Source organism: Mirounga angustirostris, unplaced genomic scaffold (assembly GCF_029215605.1).
Source record: "Mirounga angustirostris isolate CCGP_5_RB_7025 unplaced genomic scaffold, mMirAng1.0.hap1 SCAF_3, whole genome shotgun sequence".
NCBI classification, from domain to species: Eukaryota; Metazoa; Chordata; class Mammalia; order Carnivora; family Phocidae; genus Mirounga; species Mirounga angustirostris.
Genome location: NW_026991711.1, coordinates 156,887,926 through 156,907,641, shown reverse-complemented (window position 1 = coordinate 156,907,641; position 19,716 = coordinate 156,887,926). Strand labels below are relative to the sequence as shown.

At 36.4% G+C, this 19,716-nt stretch overlaps 1 protein-coding gene across 1 annotated transcript in view; it reads left to right on the top strand.

Moving 5' to 3' along the window:
- Positions 1–19,716, top strand: part of DNAH7 (dynein axonemal heavy chain 7) — a 243,274-nt gene that overhangs the window by 28,605 nt on the left and 194,953 nt on the right. The window contains exons 9-16 of the mRNA XM_064585828.1: positions 165–348; positions 964–1,143; positions 5,462–5,734; positions 6,544–6,671; positions 9,229–9,307; positions 12,842–13,066; positions 15,172–15,318; positions 17,452–18,137. Of these exons, the coding sequence (XP_064441898.1) occupies positions 165–348; positions 964–1,143; positions 5,462–5,734; positions 6,544–6,671; positions 9,229–9,307; positions 12,842–13,066; positions 15,172–15,318; positions 17,452–18,137 (1,902 nt within the window). The remainder of the gene's footprint in view (positions 1–164; positions 349–963; positions 1,144–5,461; positions 5,735–6,543; positions 6,672–9,228; positions 9,308–12,841; positions 13,067–15,171; positions 15,319–17,451; positions 18,138–19,716) is intronic.

Here is a 19,716-nt window from a genome sequence, read left to right as displayed (position 1 = left end):
AGTGAAATATGCTAGTGCTTACAGTTCAGAGGGTGGATAATGTCAGTTAGCCATAGAGCTCTCAATGAAGACCTTTGGATGTCCAGAAGTTACTGTTGATGCTTAATGTAAAAGGCGTGATTCACTGGGAGTATTAACTTTTAAAAATCTTTTGTGCTTTCAAGGTGGTTTCCAGAAGTGCAGAATATTTATTACCAAGGTAATAAAAAAAAGCAATTGCCAACTGGTAACAGCAGTGTCAAATTGGAATCTTTTTTCAACTGCGCTGCTACGCTTATGACTTTACAGCTGCAAGAACTCACTTTGGTCTCCATGCAGGATTTCACAGACTTAATAGCACAACCACCAGTAAGTATGGTGCCGTTACACCAATATTCATCTACTAATTTATTTTCAAGAGGAAAAAGATAAAAAAAAATAAAAAAGAACCTTTAGCAGTGGAAGAGAAGGAAGTATATCTTTAGATCACTTACCTATTTAAAAACACTTAGTATCAACCTGAATATTCAAGATATGTGAGTATCATCACGTTGGTGAGGATTAGTGAAGAGAAGTCAAAACTCTTCTCATTGGGCAATTTGGGTCATGATGGCTGGGGAAGGTTTCTGCAAGGAACTCGTGTCTTTCCAGAAGAAGGTCCTCTTAGAGTGTGGGCTGGGACTGGGAATTTGAATACTTTCTTGGACTCTTGCTTGCATGACTCCAGAGCCCCACTGCTGTGCACATCCTCCTTTTTCTGGAACCTTGACCCTCTGGTTGATCTGTAGGCTCGGTGGATACTAGATACCAACACATCTAACTGGGAATTGTTCTTGCTCTTTTTAGTAGAGCTCCTCATTGGCTTAACTGTCTAGGGCATAAGAGGAAAGGTGAGTTCCCATGAGTTCTAATTGGGACCACTGCACTGCTTAGTCTCTCCCAATTCATATATATATTCACATACATGTGTACATTTTTTTGCAGGATTCTGTTAGAGCTTTCGAACATCCAGGTTTCATCATGAGGCTGATTCTTGAAAATGACACCATTAAGTTTGAACCTGAGTTCAGTGACTATATAGACATCCTTCTAAATGTTTATGATACCATGATTAAGGCTGTCAGTTTTGTGCCAAGAGTTGAGACAAAATTGTATTCCAAGTGGGTAAGTATCAAGGGTATTTTGATTGCTTGCATTTTCATGATGATATTCATTTCAAACAAATTCTAAAAGGCGTAGACCTGCATCCTATGCTTTGCAGAATATAAATGGCCTGGTAACATTGGCTTATAAGAAACTTTTAATTAAAAAAATACTGTTTTCCCATTACAGTATACCTAGTTTCTTAGGCTAGTCTTCCATTGGACTGAAATTTTTCTTAAGGGAAGGAATCAAAGTTGTGGTCAGGTTTAAGGCAGTCAATGAGTGTTTGCTATAGCATTCACACCATGCTGTAGACCTCCCTTATACTTCTCTAGCTCTCTCAAACTGTCCTTCCGTTGATTACTCTCCTCATATACCTTCTTCCATAAGCAGTAGTGTCTTTGTACTCTCATATCACAGATTCTACTTCCCTTCTCTCTCTGGCCATTAATTTAGCAAAGCTCTGCTTTGCTATTTCAACAGCAATTACTGCAGTCTAGTATACAGATTGAGCATGTCTGATAATTCCTTAACTTAAAAGGTTTTCAAGCTTTGTAAGTCAAACCAGTAGCTTTCTTAATTCCTTTTTATTTTATTTTTTAAAAATATTATTTTAGAGAGAGCATGTGTGCGCGTGAGCTGGGGATGGGCAGAGGGGGAGGGAGAGGAAGAGAGAATCTGAAGCAGAGTCTGTCTTGAGCACAGAGCCCAAAATTGGGCTTGATCTCACGACCACAAGATCATAACCTGAGCTGAAACCAAGAGTTGGCTGCTTAACCGACTGTGCCACCCAGACATCCCATCCTTTTTATTTTTAAAATAGTTCACAAATATTTCATGTACAAGAAAGCATCCAGACTACTGTGTAGTTTTAAGTGGTAATAAAGTTACCCCTGTGTACTTAGAATCTAACTAGAGAAATGGAATATTACTGATACCCTTAAGCTCTTCTTGCTCCCTACTGCCCTTCCCTGTTCACATTCCTCTCCTTCTACCTTCTAGCAAAAGAATCACCATCTTGAATTTTGTAGTTATTAATCTGAAATTTTTTAGATTTACTACCTGTCTGCATATCCCTAAACAATTTCCATTTAGTTTTTCCATGTCTTTGTATATATGTGGAGTCATCTTATAATCAGTGACCTGTTTTATTTTATTCAACACTGTGATTGTGAAATTATCCATTGTGAGGATATTATCTTCATCATAGAGCTTCTAATTTTTTTTATTTTTATTTTCTAGGAATTCCATTAAGTTCTTTGTTAAATAGGACTTGTCATTTTTGATTGTCTCTTGTACCTAGTTATATATTCATTACTCTTTTACTTCTCCATTTGCTGATCTGACTCTTGCTCATGGTGGTTTATTTCTGTGGGTGTTTTTCCTTTATTATTATGGGCTTATACATGTAAGAACTTCATGCAGGGAAGTCCTTAAGGCCTTAATTTAAGTTGGTTCCTCCAGAATTTGCATATTCTCCTGACAGTTACTCTGGAGGCCTCTCCAGACCAAGGACCATTTTTTAATAAACTTCTTGCTGAGGATTTTGTGGACAACACTGGCAGTGTGAATGCTTACCCAAATCTGCATGAGAACAAGCTGGTGGCCACAAATTCTTAAGGTGACTGTCTTTTTTCTCCTCCCCTGAAAAACAAGGTCAAAACAGGATATTTCCCTTACTTTTGCTCCCTCATTCAGAGGTACTGTCACCTTTCAGCATTCTGAAATTTTGTGTCACCTTTGTCTTCTTGGCTTTCTGTGGGTGTAGCCATTATGACTTCCCTCCCTGCTCAGGCTTGAAGCTTTGTTTCCTAACAGCCGTTCTGCCATCCCACACCCCTCCCCTGCACAGAGGCCCACCTTGCTAGAGACTCATTAAAGCAAAGCTTAGGCCACCAGGGATCAGCAGTCTCTAGGGCAGCTGCTCACTTCTGCACATAATTACCTCTCAACTCATGTGTCCCCTCATGTTTGGCCCCTAGACTTTCCCTATTATTTTGCTTCCTTAGCTATGTATTATAAAAGTTATATTAGGCATTTTTTCCCAGCATACTTATGTGTTTTGAACTAAATAGTTATTTTCAGGTTATGTATTCCTCATATTGCCATAAATAGAAGTCTCTGGAGAAATGTGGTTTACTCTGGCCTTTGTTTAATTTCAGTTCAGCTCTTGCATCTTTCTCCAGGCATACCCTGCCTTTTTTTCAAGAATGATCTGCATGAGCTTATGAAACAGACAAATAGAACAAGTTAATAAGAGTTACCAGGCATGCTCTGAGTGGAGAAAAGTATTACTGTCATTTGAATGAATACAGTTGCTTTGATTTAATGGTTATAAAATATGGCTCTAAGTTTCCTGGTTTCTAAAGTGAAGAGGGATATATGACAAGTTTTAACTGGGATTAAGCAGTTAATTTAAACTGCTCAGGTGTTCTTCCTGGTATCAGATTTTGAGAGAGAAGTCTTACATGGGGCATTATACATGGGGTAATAGTTCTGAAATCCTACATGTCAGCATCACCTGGTGACATTTTAAAAATACAAATCCACCACCACCACCGCTTGCCCCTAGAGATGTGGATTCACAATGATAGTTGGTTCTCAGAAATAGGTTACCAGAATCATCTAGGGATATTTTGCTGTAATCAGTTAGGTTTGGAAAGGAGTGATATAGAAGGTACTTCGAGTAAGATGACTGAACGTGATTTCAATGACCTTTGACAGCAACTGCAGAAGTGGAGTTCGTAGAGCCGTTCTTATCACAATCTTTGATAGAAACTGAAAGTGAAATTAAAATACATTTTTTCCCCATGGAAGGCAAACCTGCAAGGGGCTAAGATGCTGTGAGTCCAAGCATATCACCATCTCATGATCTATTTTGATAGACTTTCAAACACTTGAGTTGTCTCATTCAAAATATCATTTCCCTTAACTCTTAATAGGAACTGATTAGAATTCACATCAAAAGTATACTTTCTAATATAGTTCTGATGTATTGGTATCCAGTTATGTTTAGAAAGATAGACCTATAGATTGTAGACATTAGGCAAGCTGTTAATATGCTTAAAAAACATTGTATAATGAATATTAATGAGCTTTGCTTTAATCCAATAATTACATTGCATACAGTACATCATATAGATTGCTTTATCTCGAAGTCCCCCTCTCCCCAGAAAAAATGGCACCAGGCATCTTCTGAGCCCAGGGATGAGGTGGTAGTGGTGTTGGTGTGATTCTCTAGTGTTCTCAAGAAGCGTCTAGTTCTAAGCTTTATGATTTCCTAAAATCCCCCTAGGGGCCATAGCAGGCAAATGCACCCTGGATACCTGAATAAATTATAGTTCTCTAAGGAATACTTTGATATTATCTAGTGAATGCTGTAGAATATCCACCACGGATCATATTTTTGTTTGTTAGAGTGAAAAATCCCTTCTTCTGAATGAAAGGTAGAGCATGTATATTTTTAAGTGTAACTTGATTCAAGATAATAAACCATGTAGGCACATTTACTTGCCCTCTTATTTGAAAAGAGGAGACAAGCTGTTGAGATTTGTTTGCTTATTAAAAATTGTTATCTGATCCATTATTCTAATGGTGATAGCAGAATGCACATTTTGTAACCAGGGATTTTAGTCTGCTCAAGTTGCTGTTCACAGAATCAAAGATCAAAGGTCAGTGAATGAGTAAACAATCTTTCTTTGTTCTAGATAGATTACTCGTCAAGGTGAAAAAGTACTGTGATTGAAGAATATGATGATATGACATTGAGCTGGCTTTTTAAAAATAAAGTACAATGCAAGCACTACCTTATAAAGCTAGCATATACAATTGCACAAATAAAATGTGGATTTTGGTGTTTTTATATTCTCTTATTTTCTGTGTATTTTCAAGTGACAGTTCTTTCATCCATGCAGAAAAAAAAACACAACTAGGTAGCCTTGAAGGAAAAAAAAATTACATGAAACTTAGATATTCAATATACTGCCATTAGACTGAGTATCTTTCTATAGAGATTAGAAAATCACAAAGAGGGGCACCTGTGCGACTCAGTCAGTTAAGCATCTGCCTTCAGCTCAGGTCATGATCCCAGGATCTTGGGATTGAGACCCACATCGGGCTCCCTGCTCAGTGGGGAGTCTGCTTCTTCCTCTCCCTCTGCCTGCTCCCCCTGCTTGTGCTCCCTCTGACAAATAAATAAATAAAATCTTTTTAAAAAAATCAAAAAGACCTTGTGAAGATATATATATATATATGGTAAGATTGGCATTTTTACAAAGATAAATGATATGGCTACCTTAATTTATTTTTTAAAATGAACATTATTTTTCCCTTTGCTTAGGAAAGTAAGTCTAAACCAACAACCTTGAAGCCAGTAATTCTGAGTGAAATTGTCGAAGCCCACAAAGAAAAGGTGAAGGAAGTAATAATGAGAGAGAGCGTGGCACCTACCGAACACCTCAGACTCTATGACAAGTATGACTTTCTGATCACCAAAAAAGCTGAGCAAGATGTTGATGCTTTCCTTGAAGAAAATCATAGCTATGAGAAAATAATACAAGAAATTCGCAAATACCAAAAACTAATAGAGGAGATACAGTACACATCTAGAAAGGTAAACGATCTGTTTTGTACTACTGTTCTTTGTAACTAATGATCTTTTCCCAGTTTTATTAGGATGTGTCTTTAGACCATACAGTGAAAGAATCAGACCGTTACTGTCAACAGGGAAAGTATTTGTTGCCTTTCCATGAGCCAAACATTGTGGGAAGCCCAGGATATATGGAAGTAGACAAAACAGGGTTCTTGTCCTCATAGAGCTGAAAGTCTAGTACTTCAGGCCTGACTTGTAAGTACTTTATATAAATTAACCCCTCAAAAATTCCAAGAACTTAATTTTTTTTTTTGCTTTAGTGTTTATAAATCCTTCAGAAAGTATGGTAATTACACCAAAATCTGTAGGAGACTGGTAATTTAAGATTTTTGTTTGCCCTTTTTTACAGTTTCCAAAATTTCCACCCTAAACATGCATTACTGTTTTGTACAGAGCAGATATAACATTTAAATCCCCCACTCTTGATTTAGCAATAACTCAATTCTCCAAAGTTCTTATGTCCATTTTTTAATTTTATTTATTTTATTTTATTTTTATTTTTTTAAATCTTATATCCATTGTTGTCCTGAAATACAGTTGGCTTCCAAGATAACAAACTCTTGAAGGAGATTTACCCAGCAGATGGTTGTAAAATACAAATGAGTGTTTAGAAAATCCTTCCTGCATCATATTAAACACACACACACACACACACACCCTGAATCTTGTTAGATCACATACAGAAAAAAACCCCAATATTGTGAGAAAGGCAAAATTGTGGGAACCTTTTATTTTCCTGTTCATTAAACTTTTCATACTTAATGTTGCAGACTGTTCGTTTAGGAATGTTTGAAATGCGCTGTGAGGAATTAATCAGAGCTTTGGTGAAGCGAGCAGAAATTATCTGTGGAAAACTTATAGCTAAAATGTTCCGAGATCATCAGGAAGTAAATACAAGGTATTTTTGTGATACTGATTATTTTTTTTTCAGGGGGATGTTAGAATCAATTGTCATTCAAATAAAGTTACGGATTAGAACAGTGTCATCAATGACCCTCCAAGAAGATAATGCCAAACTTATTTCTACTTGGCTTTGTTATTTTATGATTATTATTAGTTTTTCACCACAAATGCACCTTCCCGATTGCCTGATATAAGGTGGTATTAAAATGTGTTTGCAATTTTGTTTGCACAAGTCAGATGGGCGTTCTCTAACATCACTAAGGTTTTAAGTTTTAAGTTTGTATAATCAGTACACAACATGGATTTTCAAAGTGGATTATACCCAGTAGTTGTCCTGGGTCCTAATGGATCCTCAAATTTTGAACTTGACTCACTGTGATTATTCCTCAAGGCCCTGATAACTTGTTGTCTTAACTAAAAACTTATTTGTTGACTAACCTGGAGATTTTGAGGAAAACTGGCTCATGTTAAGTAAACTCAGAATGCTAAGGTGTAAAGCAGAATACCTGCATTTATTTAGGAAAGAGGTTGAACTAGTCTTTCAATAACTGGTGTTAGTGTTGTTCTGGGAACCTCTTTTCTGTTATAAGTTACATGGGAAATCCCCCCACATAATCAGAAATTTTGTAATGGTTATGGTATTACAGGAAAAATAAATCATTAAAAAGAATATTCAGGCTGTATAAAAGCCTGAAGGAAGCTTGTAATAGGCACAACAGTAGGTACTTATACTCTAAATATGAATATAACTGCTGAAGAAAGTTACAGTCTTAAGGGGAAATAGACATACAAACCAGTAAATTATAGTAGGCCTCAGTAAATACTGTAGTGAGCCACAGACATAAAACAGAGAAGGACATGATTAATTTCTTTCACGGTGGAGGTTGGGCAAGTGGGGAAAATCAGGGAAAGCTACAAAGAGGAAGAGGATATGTGAATTCACTTTAGAGGATGAGTAGTGGGAGTCTACCAGGTGAACAATGTAAATAAAAGAATTCCAGGTAGAAAAAGTAGCATGTAGAAAGGTGTGAGGTGTGAAAATGGCATGGTGTTATTTTAAGAACTGGGACTGATCTGTGTTGCTTTCACAGACACGGTGAGGAAAGAGGAGTGAGGGTTAAGGCTGAAGCAGGAGAGTACTTGCATAGCTTTTCTAGGAACCAGAATCCTATATTCAACTGTAAAAGCACCTTTTCCTCTAAAAGTTCTGGAAGAATAGTGAAAATGTCTTTTACTTGTAGCTTTTCATGCTGAATGAAATATTTATTCTAATTTCATAGCTATTTTCCCTGCCTCCTAACTGCCGTCTGAGCTCGTGCTGATTCTACTTTTTCCCTCTTTCTCCTAATTGTGCTTCTCACCACACTCACTGGATGTACAAAGGACATATCAGGAATATTAGAGGACCCATCAGAAACGCGTGCCTCAACTTCTTGCCCCTCCATGTCTCAACTCACCTCTGTGTGAACCCTTCATTCCTCTCCCCACATTTTCGGGCAAGAGTCTGTCACACCATTCAAAGTTCTCTCTGCCTATGGGCTCAACCCTATTGCCTCCCATTCTTCTGGAGCTGGTTCTACCAGTCACCTGTCTCCTCTGGATCTCACTATAAATCTCTCTTCTGCTGTGGATTCTGCCTCTCAAACTCATAACCATGTTCAGAACCCTCTTCCATCTTCCACCTCCCACTTCAACCCAAACTCACAACCATGCTTTTTTCCTTCACCTCACAGCCATTCTTCTTTCTTCTTCCTTCTTCTTTCTTCTCCCTCCTCCTCCTCCTTCTTCCTTCTTTTTCTTCTTCTTCTTCTTCTTTTTTTTTTTTAAAGAAAGAGAGGGTAGGGAGAGGGAGAATCTTAAGCAGGCTCCATGCCCAGTAGGGAGCCTGAGGTGGGAGGCTTGATCTCACGACCTGACATCATGACCTGAGCCAAAATCAAGAGTCAGAGGCTTAATTGACTGAGCCCCCTAGGTGCCCCATCACAGTCAATCTTCTTGAAGAAATTTCTACATGTTTTGTCTGGACTTTTTTAGCTTCTACCATTTTTATTTTTTTAATCTCATAGTAAGTTCATTATATGGGCCAAAACCCAAATGAGTAGGAAATATTTGCCTATTAGCAGAAGTTTCTGAGTATAGAGGCCCATGTTAACCATTCCCCACAAGTAGAGTTAATCACTCTCTTATTTAGTACTACTTTTTTGATGCTGTCTTAACTAGATCTCTGGTAGAGCCCCTAAAATTCTAGGTTGGAAGTGATTATTTATGGCTCTGTCTTCTATACAGGAATATGAACTGCTTGAGAGTCATTATTATATCTTCATTTCTCTATCTCTGCCACTTAATATTATAGTTGGGAATGTAAGAGATGATCATTAAATGTGCATTGAATGAATCAGTATGGGCAAAAATTTGCTTTTATTTCTTTAGATGTCATATAGATAAGATCATCTTACTTTATTTTTCACATACTGGCACATTTAAATAGTATATAAGAATATATTTAGGAATAAAACTTAATTGCATAAAATTGATTTTCTCTGGTGTTTCAGATTATGTGATGAATTTGAGAAGATAGCTGAAAAAGCTCTTAGCACTCCTCCAAATACAGCAGAACTAATGGAAATGAAGGTATTGTTTATAAACTTTATAGTCGTATGTGTGTAAGTTAATTGTTTCCCCAGCCGTTATCAGTTAGTTATCAACATGATAATATAATAACAAATCATTCTAAAAGTTAAAAGAGGCTTAAAATAACATTTTGTTTTGTTATTCTTAGCTCATGAGTCTACAGTTTGGTGATTCAGGCTGGGTACTCCTGGCTGGTTCTGGTCACAGTTGGGTCACTCACTCAACTGGGTCAGCTAGTTCTCAGATGGAAAATTTGACTCTGCTCCACTTGTCTCTTAAATTCCAGCAGGCCATGGTAGAGACACAAAATCAAGCCCAGGTGCACAAATACTTTTCAAGTGTCTCTGTGCATCACGTTAGTTAACATCTCATTGACCAAAGCAAGTCACATGGCCACAGCATGAGAAGATGCCACAGGGTATGGATACTGGGAGAGGTGAAATATGGGCGCTGTTCGTGTAATCGTCTACTGATATTTTTGAGAACACTATTAATATTACCATGCTAGCAGGCATAAACCAGGACTGTCTTGGGCAACATGAGATATGTGGTCATCCTTAATTTTTTTATCAAATATTTAATCTTTAATAATTTGTTTTTTATAAGCTGTTTTTGTTATACATTAAAATTTTCTGTGGTAGTTTGCCAAAATATGTTTTGAGCATAGGATTTATGGTGTTAAAAATATTAGCTAAGTCTCACTTTAATCATTTTTCATGTTCCTTCTGTGCTTGCAGTCTGCCTAATGGTGAGTAAAAGAGTATAAAACAACTAGCTAATCACCATTTTATTTTATTCCTTTTTCAATCTTATAACAACAAGCTTTTATAGGACTTAATCCCCCTTTTCCATCCAGCATTCCCAAGATCGAAATTAGAATCTTTTCTTTTTAGATTTTAAAATATTTAAGCAAACCCAGAAAAACATGTAAAATCATTCAAAACTTTATATAAGCAAGAAATTACAAAAGAAGTGCAAATGCTTATGTATATTCTTTAGTCGTTTAAAGAAGTTTTTTTAAATCATTAGAACCAACTTTACATATCAGCCTTTAACTAAAAGAATTCTATTTCTTTACAGTATTTGTACTTGTATTGGGGTTGTTAGCATGTGAATTTATGTGTGTGTGTGTTTGTGTGTATTTGAGATACACATATAAATATGATCTCTCTTAGAAGATTTTTATATTTTATATTAGAAGATTTTAAATATTTTATATTTATATTTTATATAGTTGTTGTAGGATGCCAAGTGATGCTTTGATCATGGATGATTATAAAGTAGCTGGAGAATTCCATAACTGTATATTCCTTTGGAAAAATGAATATCAAGTATGAAGAGTGTCATTTATTTCCATCGCTGGAAATATTTACAAATTTGGAGTTATTTAGTGTGAATTTCTATTGTTCATAGCGACTTGTAACAGAAATTAGCAAATAGGATTCATTTAACTGGTATTTAAAATATTTCTGCATCTAGGGTTCCTGGGTGGCTCAGTTGGTTAAGCAACTGCCTTCGGCTCAGGTCATGATCCTGGAGTCCTGGGATCGATTCCCGCATTGGGCTCCCTGCTCAGCGGGGAGTCCGCTTCTCCCTCTGACCCTCCCCCTTCTCATGTGCTCTCTCTCTCTCTCTCTCTCTCTCTCTCAAATAAATAAATAAAATCTAAAAAAAATTTCTGCATCTTAAAAAATTTAGTCACACAGGGGCAAAATAACTTCTCAATTTATTCAATACCAAAATCAATCATTTATTATCAGTTGGGGATATAAAAATCCAGTCGTTTGACTAAACAGAAATCTGATTAACCAAATTATACAAATATACATTTTGTTACTTGTGGAAACCACCATGGTTCCCATCTTATTTGTTTGGATTTGTAGCATAATATTAAGTCTTGTTAGAATGATTTATTAATGAAAGGCTTTTAGACAATGTTGGTTTTTTCCTTTTTAATTACAAAAGTAAAATTTTAAACAATATGGGATTGTACAAAGTAAAAAACAAGTTTATCTTTTTCCATAATTCCTTTCTTTAGAGTAATGATTTTTTTTAGTATGAATTCTGCTTTTTCCAAACATATATACAGTATTAAGTATAAATAACACTAGAAAGAGAGATGAAGAAAGTCAGAGAAATGAAGATTAGACTTTTAAAAACATAAAAGAAGCATTTACTTCATAGACAGGGAGGTGTCGGATATACAATAGGGAAGGTGAATATAAGTAGTTACAAGTAATTGCTAGTCTTATTTTTCAATGGGGAAGCAGGTTTCCTTCAACATTTATATTATTCAGGTATATAAATTAACATGTATCAGAAGAGCTTTGAGAGCGCTCTATGTGTATATGTACGTGTACATGCGCATGTGTCTGCATGTGCTTATGTGCACACACATATACATACATACACTTGTGCGTTCACCCTCCCCCAGATTTGTTTTTGCAAAAAAAAATCATTACTCTGCTGCAAGTTACTTTATTCACTTAACAATATACCTTCTTTATATTTCCAAGATCAATAGCTAATTACTCAAATATGATTTATTAAATGATCTGTCATTTCGCTCCTGATTTTAAATGCATCTTTTCAACACTAAATTTCCACATGTACATGGATCTAGTTCTGATCTCTGTTCTTCTCCCTCTTCTATTCCTGGGACAGAACAAGAACTGTTTAAATAACTGTACCTTTATAAATTATATTTTCATATTTGGCTAGTCTCTATCATTTTTTTTTCCATGATTATCTTTGCTACTCTTAAGTATTTACTATTTCAGAGGCTTTCAGAATTATGACAAATTTTGTTTTTTAAAATGCCATTGCAATTTTGATTGAAATTGCATTGGTTTTATAGACTTCCTGGAGGAGAATCTACATCTTGAGAATATTACATCGTAACATATATTTCCACATTTATTCAGAACTTTTAAAATGTCCTTCAATGAAGTATTACAGTTTTCCTCATACAGATTTAGCACACTACTTGTTAACTTTGCCTATAGCTATATTTTACTTTTTGTAATTAAAGAAAGTGTTGTAGCCCTGATGTCTGCTGCAAGTTTGCAATTTGACGTTTGTTACGGTGGTGATTCGACTAGTACTTGTCTCCCCCAACAAGTCTATAAGGGCAAAACTCTGGTCTGTTGGTTGTCATGCGGAATTGCCAGCACCTGGCAAAGTGTCAGGCACTGGAGGTGGGGCATTAGTAGGTACCCCAAAATGCTACTGTGAAAGAATACATGATATCACCCGGCTTCGTCACTCCCAGAAACCCATAACATTCTTCTCTGGTTTTCCAGTGCTTCTTATGTGTTGTTTAGTATATTCTATTTTTTCCCACTGCTGTTGTGTAGAGATGCTTGGGACTGATGACAAGGAAACTGTGCTGCAGTCTCCTCTCTTGAACCAAAAGTCTACATTTCCAACAAGTCTGTGCAGATTCAGGCATCTTTATGCATAGTGTCTCCACAGCCTATGTTTTGACTTGAGCTGTACCTTAGTATGCCATTTGCAATTTTTGTCTTCCTGCAGGCTTATATTCAGAAAGTAGAGACAACTGACATGGTTGAACTGGGCCAGAGATTGGTGGATTCTAAAAACTGCCTCGCTTTCCTCATTGAGTGCACAAACTTTTCTCCAGCAGATATCAGGCTAAATAATAATGTGTTCCAGTGGTATGGAAGAATGGATGAAATTTTTGATGAGCACAGGAAAATCATTAAGGAGAAAACAGAACAATATCAAGAAGGCCTGAAGGTTGGCATCATAGATATTTTAAATTATTTTCATTTTCTGGAAATGCGTACATTTCAGCTTCTTCCATAGTATCGTCAGCTCCTCTGTTTCATGGGTCAGATACTTAAGCTTTCTCATGCCATCAATTTTAGCAGAAGATGGTATCCATACTGGCTTGATAGGGTATCATTTCTTGACTTTGCAAGGGTGAAAAATTCTTATCTATTGCCCACAAACGACCATTAATAAAAAGTGTTTGTCTTATACAGTTTATAGTACTCTTTTGAGTTATTTTTATTGTTTAACATCCAAGTTCCCTCAGTGAAGTGTGCCTTCACACACTCCAACTCACCTAAGGATTGTGCCCAGAGTCCTCCCTTGAACATTCAATAACTCTCACCTTTTCTGGTGTCCTACATGTAAGATGGTTTGTGATTTTCCCCTTGTCTACTTGTCTGGCCTCATCTTCTACCTCCTCTGCTCCTTGTTCTTGACTTTTCAGTAACCCTGAGCAACTTTTAGATCCCTGGCCTCTGACACCTCTCCTCTCTTGCACGTTCTCTCCATTCACTGGCAAGCGCACCCCTGGCCCGCTCATGTGCTTGTCTCTCTCATGTACTCAATTGACTCTCTCAGAATTCCTCTCATCAGACCTCAGCTCTGCTTCTTCTCTGCTCCCACTACATTTTTAACACACCTCCCCTGGACTAACTACCCGATCATGATGTTATTGTCAGGTGCATCTCCCCAGTAGACGGTCAGCTCTTTGATGATAGCAGGCCTGTTTCATTTGTTCCTATTCTCCCTTTGTACCCATGGGCCGGTGAGGTGCCTGACTCACAGGAATTGTGTGAGCACTCCATAGCTATTGTCTGAATAAATGATTTCATGTTTTCGGTTTCATTTTATAGATGAAGAAGCTGAGGTTCTCAAAGTGAAGAGACCTGTGCCAGATCAGCCAGGAGCGATGTCCCTTGATAGCAAATCACATTAAAGCAAATATGGTTAATTGGCAGGACACGTTTGGAGAATAATTCATAGGCTTAACCAAAAACCTTTATTTTAAACTGTAGTCTGAGTTTCTGTTGTACATTTAGGCCTTTTCAGATTGTTTTTAAACCTGTAGAAAACATCATGAATATCAAATATTAGACCCAGAAGTTATAACAGATTCTTAGAAAACTGTTAGGTGGCCCAGAATTATCTATACTTTACTGCAAAATATACTATTCTACAAACTTCTCATAATGTTGATGAATTTCGTCTTCTCATTTTCCTTCCCCCACTGGGCCAGAGCAATAAAACTTCCATGAACTGAAGAAGACAGAAATCAGCCTAGATAATCCATAAAATATAAAATCTGTTTTTGAATAACCCAGATTTGACTTTTGAATATTTTATTAAGAGCTATTTTTTTAGAGCCATTTAATTTGGAGCACCTTACCAATGACAATTTTATAATGAGCTTTTCTCATTAAAAAAAAAAAAAACCACACACCTGTTTTATATTGGAAGGATAGAGTTTTTAGATTTTAAAATCCAGATACATTTACCTTGCACATTTCCTGTGAAGAGAGTCCATAGGACAAGAAAAATAACCTTGGAGTATTTTGTTTTAGCAACTGAAAATTGAAAAGATACTGAATATCAGAACACAAAGAAAGTCTGTTTCTTTTTTTTTTTCAGTTGTTTGTAAATATGCCATAGATCTCATTATAGTCCTTAAAAAACTGGCTTTCTTTTAGCCCCACACTTGATTATTAAGAATTTTAAAAAATTCTTATAAATCATTTGTTAGCACACATTCTTGAGCATGCTTAAGAATAATACCACTGTTTAACCCGTTCTTATTTTACTGGTTAGAATTTCTTAAATTGATAGAACGAAGTTAATTTTATCTAATTTCTGAATTATAGGAATCTTAATTCATTAATTTTAAATCCTGACTCTTAAAAATTATGCATGTTTTAGATCCTTGTCCTCTTCCAGATGATTCCTCTCTTTATATCTTGCCAGTGACAAAATAGAATAATAATTCTGATAATCTTTACAAATATCTACTTCCTTGTGATGCCTAGGAGTTTTACCTTTAAAAAAATCCTAACAACAAATATTGTTTGTACTAGTTACGATGTGAACGGTTTGTGGAGGAATTGGAGAGTTATGCTAAACAGGCCGAAGAATTTTACTCCTTTGGAGACCTTCAGGATGTACAGCGATACCTGAAAAAGGCTCAAGCACTGAATGGAAAGTTGGACTTAGCAGCAGAAAAGGTATAATTTTAAAATTTTTAAGAGGATGAATTAGTTCAAGAGAAAGAGCATTGAGTTTGAGTTCTATATTCACCTTTTAAAAATAGATTAAAATAAAATTTCAACTACCTTTAGAGAATAATATAAATGGTGCAAATATCACTCTGCTGTACATCTAAAACTAATATAACTTGGTATGTTAACTATACTGGAATTAAAGTTTTTAAAAAATAATAGGGGTGCCTGGGAGGCTCAGATGGTTAAGCGTCTGCCTTCAGCTCAGGTCATGATCTCAGGGTCCTGGGATCGAGTCCCACATGGGCCTCCTTGCTTGCTGGGGAGCCTGCTTCTCCCTCTGCCTGCCATTCCCCCTGCTTGTACTCTCCCTCTCTCTCTTTCTGGCAAATAAATAAATAAAATCTTTAAAAAAAATAAAAAATAAATTAAAAAATAAAAAATAATAAATGGCAAAAATAGATCCAATAGACATGCTTTGAGGAGAAGCAGCTTTGCTGTTTCCTTTTGGTAGTTATCTCAGCAGCCTCTGTCTTTTATTTAAAAGATAGAGTGATATTTCCATCTGCTTATTTTTTATTTTGCATCACTGAATCATTTACATCATGTGCTAGTACCTGCTTACTCGTTAGTTTGCCCGTCTTCATAGAAGCCAGTGTAGATTTGGTGGCTGTGTTTTTAAATTAGACCCATCATCTTCTCCCATTGGGCCACTGTGTTCCCAATATTGCTATGTCAGAACTTGGCTTTCTCGTTAGAAGAAGCTGGAGGTGGAAAAGCCATATCCTTTGCCAAAGAGGATGTTTGAGATTTTTAATTGTATTTTTTTTTATAAAAAGGGGAAATATGAAAACAGACCATATTATGATGCTTTCCTGTTTCCTAAAATCAAAGATTTTAGTATCTTGTTAGTTCAGGTAATTAAATAGTTTATAATAGTCACAAAAGTGTGAACACATGTTGAGAAAGGAGAAACCATAGGTTTTAGAATTCGGTGGCCACTGAAATTTTGGGTAACCTGCATAATTTATATACCTAACTCACACTTTTCAACTCTATAGATTTCTCCTCTAAACCACCCATATCCTCACATACTTCACTACTAAACAAAGAGGAAATTAATACTTTCTTTGCCTCTTCTTCTTTTTTTTTTTTTTTTAGGATTTTATTTATTTGAGAGAGAGCAAGCTTAAGGAGGGGGAGCAGGGGGAGGGGATGAAGCAGACTCCCCACTGAGCAGGGAGCGCAACCCTGGGCTCCATCCCAGGACCCCAAGATCACAACCTGAGTGAAGGCAGATGCTTAACTGACTGAGCCACCCAGGCGTCCCTTCTTTGCCTCTTCTTACCCTACACACATCTTTAAGACCCGTTTCTGGTTTCATCTTCTCTACCTAAACATCTATTTACCATGATCTCTTACCTCTGAGTGAGAGCATTTTTAGTATATACTATTCATGTATATTAAAGAGCTACTACTCTAAGACATCTCCTCTATTGCCTCATATTATTGTTGAACAGTTGCAATTTAACTTTCTACATATGCATGTCTATCTCCTGAGCTGAAATACTACCTCCTTAGTGTTGGTATTTTGCAACATAATACTTTTTTCTCTATTTTCCACAGTACCTGATAATGCTGTGTGTATTAAAAGTACTTAAGTTCTTGGGGCACCTGGGTGGCTCAGTTGGTTAAGCGTCTGCCTTCAGCTCAGGTCATGATCCCAGGGTCCTGGGATCGAGCCCCACATCGGCTCCTTGCTCAGCAGGGAAACTGCTTCTCCCTCTCCCTCTGCCTGCTGCTTGTGCTGTCAACTAAATAAATAAAATATAAAAAAAAAAAGTCCTTACGTTCTTGTTAATTAATAAATGATGGTATAACCTCAATATATCTGGATGGGCAAAGACTTCTTCACATATATGTCATTACTATTTTAACTTAACCAGATACTATTCTCTGGAAAATGTAAATAGAAAGGGTAGATTACTGCTCAGCAATTCTGGATTATGGCCTAATTTCAGTTTAACTTTGGGGCTTAGTGAGGGCTTTGGGGTCACATTAGATTAAAAATGTTTTTTAAAAATTAATTTTGAATATCCTTCACTTCTAGAATAATATATTTTATACCTGTCATTCCAGATTGAGCAATTCAATGCTGAAGAAGAGGCGTTTGGTTGGCTACCATCAATATATCCTCAACGTAAAAAAATCCAAGATGGTTTGAACCCTTACCTTCGTCTCTACGAAACTGCTGTTGAATTTAGCAACAAATACCGAGGATGGACTGAGGGCCCGTATCATAAGGTGAATCCAGACCAAGTAGAAACAGATGTTGGAAATTACTGGAGAGGACTGTATAAGCTGGAGAAAATCTTCCACGATTCTCCAAATGCATTGGCAATGACAAAAAAAGTAAGAGCGAAGGTAGAAGATTTCAAGCAGCACATTCCTCTCATTCAAGTGATCTGTAATCCTGGTTTGCGCCCCAGGCACTGGGAGGCCATGTCCAACATTGTTGGCTACCCACTGCAGCCAGCAGATGACTCCACTGTCTTCACTTTTTTAGACATGGATTTGGAACCATATTTAGATAGGTTTGAAGGTATTAGCGAAGCAGCTAGCAAAGAATATTCTCTTGAAAAGTCCATGGACAAGATGACTAATGAGTGGGATACAATGGAATTTGTCATTCTTCCTTATAGAGAAAGTGGGACATTTATTCTGTCATCAGTTGATGAAATTCAGATGTTGTTGGATGACCACATTATTAAAACACAAACTATGCGAGGCTCTCCTTTCATCAAGCCTTATGAAAAACAAATAAGGTAAAGTAATATTTACATGACAAGGTTTATGCCATGTTACCAAAATTGTATGTAATTTGTATTATCACTTGTATGTAATATACAGTTCTTTTTGAAAGTTGATTCTGCACTTCATACTTAATATTTTAAATAGTTGATTGGAAGGAATGATAACCTTCTTTGCATTTGGAATAGTACTTACTCCTTGGTATCATCTATAGTCATAACAAAGGTAGTGGACAATCAGCCTCCAGAAACTCATTTTTATTGCCTACAGTCTGATCTTATACATTTGACTCAAAAATAATTTCACATCTCTGCACATAGCTCATAGAACATATAAACTATGAAACTGAAGATAATGTCATTTTCCAAATATACTAATTAGGTTATTGTAGATCATCCTTGAAAGTTTATTATAATTTTCACTTCTATGCCTGAAGGATGGCTAGGTAAGTGCAGAAGTATGAATACTATGACTCTAGTCTAGAGTTTCAGGCTCTGACACAGATGATTAAATTAAATCCTTATCCTGTCTGTTTTTTTTAAATTTTTGTAGTTTGTAAGAAACAGTTTATATTTACCTTCAAAAAGAGAGTAAATCCAACTCCTACTACCATCTTCAATAAGAATTTGTATGACAAGGGAAAGCTAACTGCTTGGCAGTGTCCACCTCTGGTTATTGATGTGTTAATCCTAAACTTGAGTATTCTCTGGCATTGGCCTAGATCCCCCTGTTGCCCTGCCTCCTACCTTGCTTGCTCCAATGTGCTCATCAAGAGTAATTTTTTTAACTACTCTGAAAGTGGTATAACCAGATTGGATTTTTAAGGGCTATCCATGAGATCATTAGCTAGTGGGAAATTTTCCATGTCAGTCAGGGATTAGATGGAGAAAGAGGGAAGAACGATGGGAGGCAGAGGCATTTCTTCTTGTGAAAAGAGGTTAAACAAATTCACTGATAAATGTTGAAGGGATTTTAGAAAAGCGTTTGAAAATGCCTGGTGACTTTTAGACTTCTATTTACAGGGCTTGGTTTTAACAGTCTAAAATTACAGGTCACTAATTATAAATGATGAGTAATGTATTAATCTACACGTAAAGCTATCCCATCTCTAAGGTCTGTTGCCATTGACCCATCATTCTTCTCGACGGCTATGTTATCTTTTGTAGCACAGTGATTGCAGCAATCTGGGTTCAAATCTGGTTCTGTCGTTTATTAGCCGGGTGGACTTCAACCTCGCTATGTGCCTTAGTCTCCCCACTGGTAAACAGATATGCTGGAGCTTATAGGGTTATGGTGAGGAGGGAGCAAACACATGCAGAGACCTTAGAATCGTGCTTATAAAATAATTAGTTTATAGTGTAATTATAATATTCTTGAGGAAATCTTGTCATTATTTTTATACTCCATATTTAGAAATGAATAGATCACTATTGTAGATTAAAAATGCTTCCTTCTCATGAATGCCACACTATTACATTTTAGATTATGTAGATTTTTCTTTAAATGCCAGTTAGATCTTATGAATTAAAATATTGTGTTCTAGAAATAAAGCCTTTATGGGCCCAATTTTTTTTTAAGAAGGGGAATGTTAAA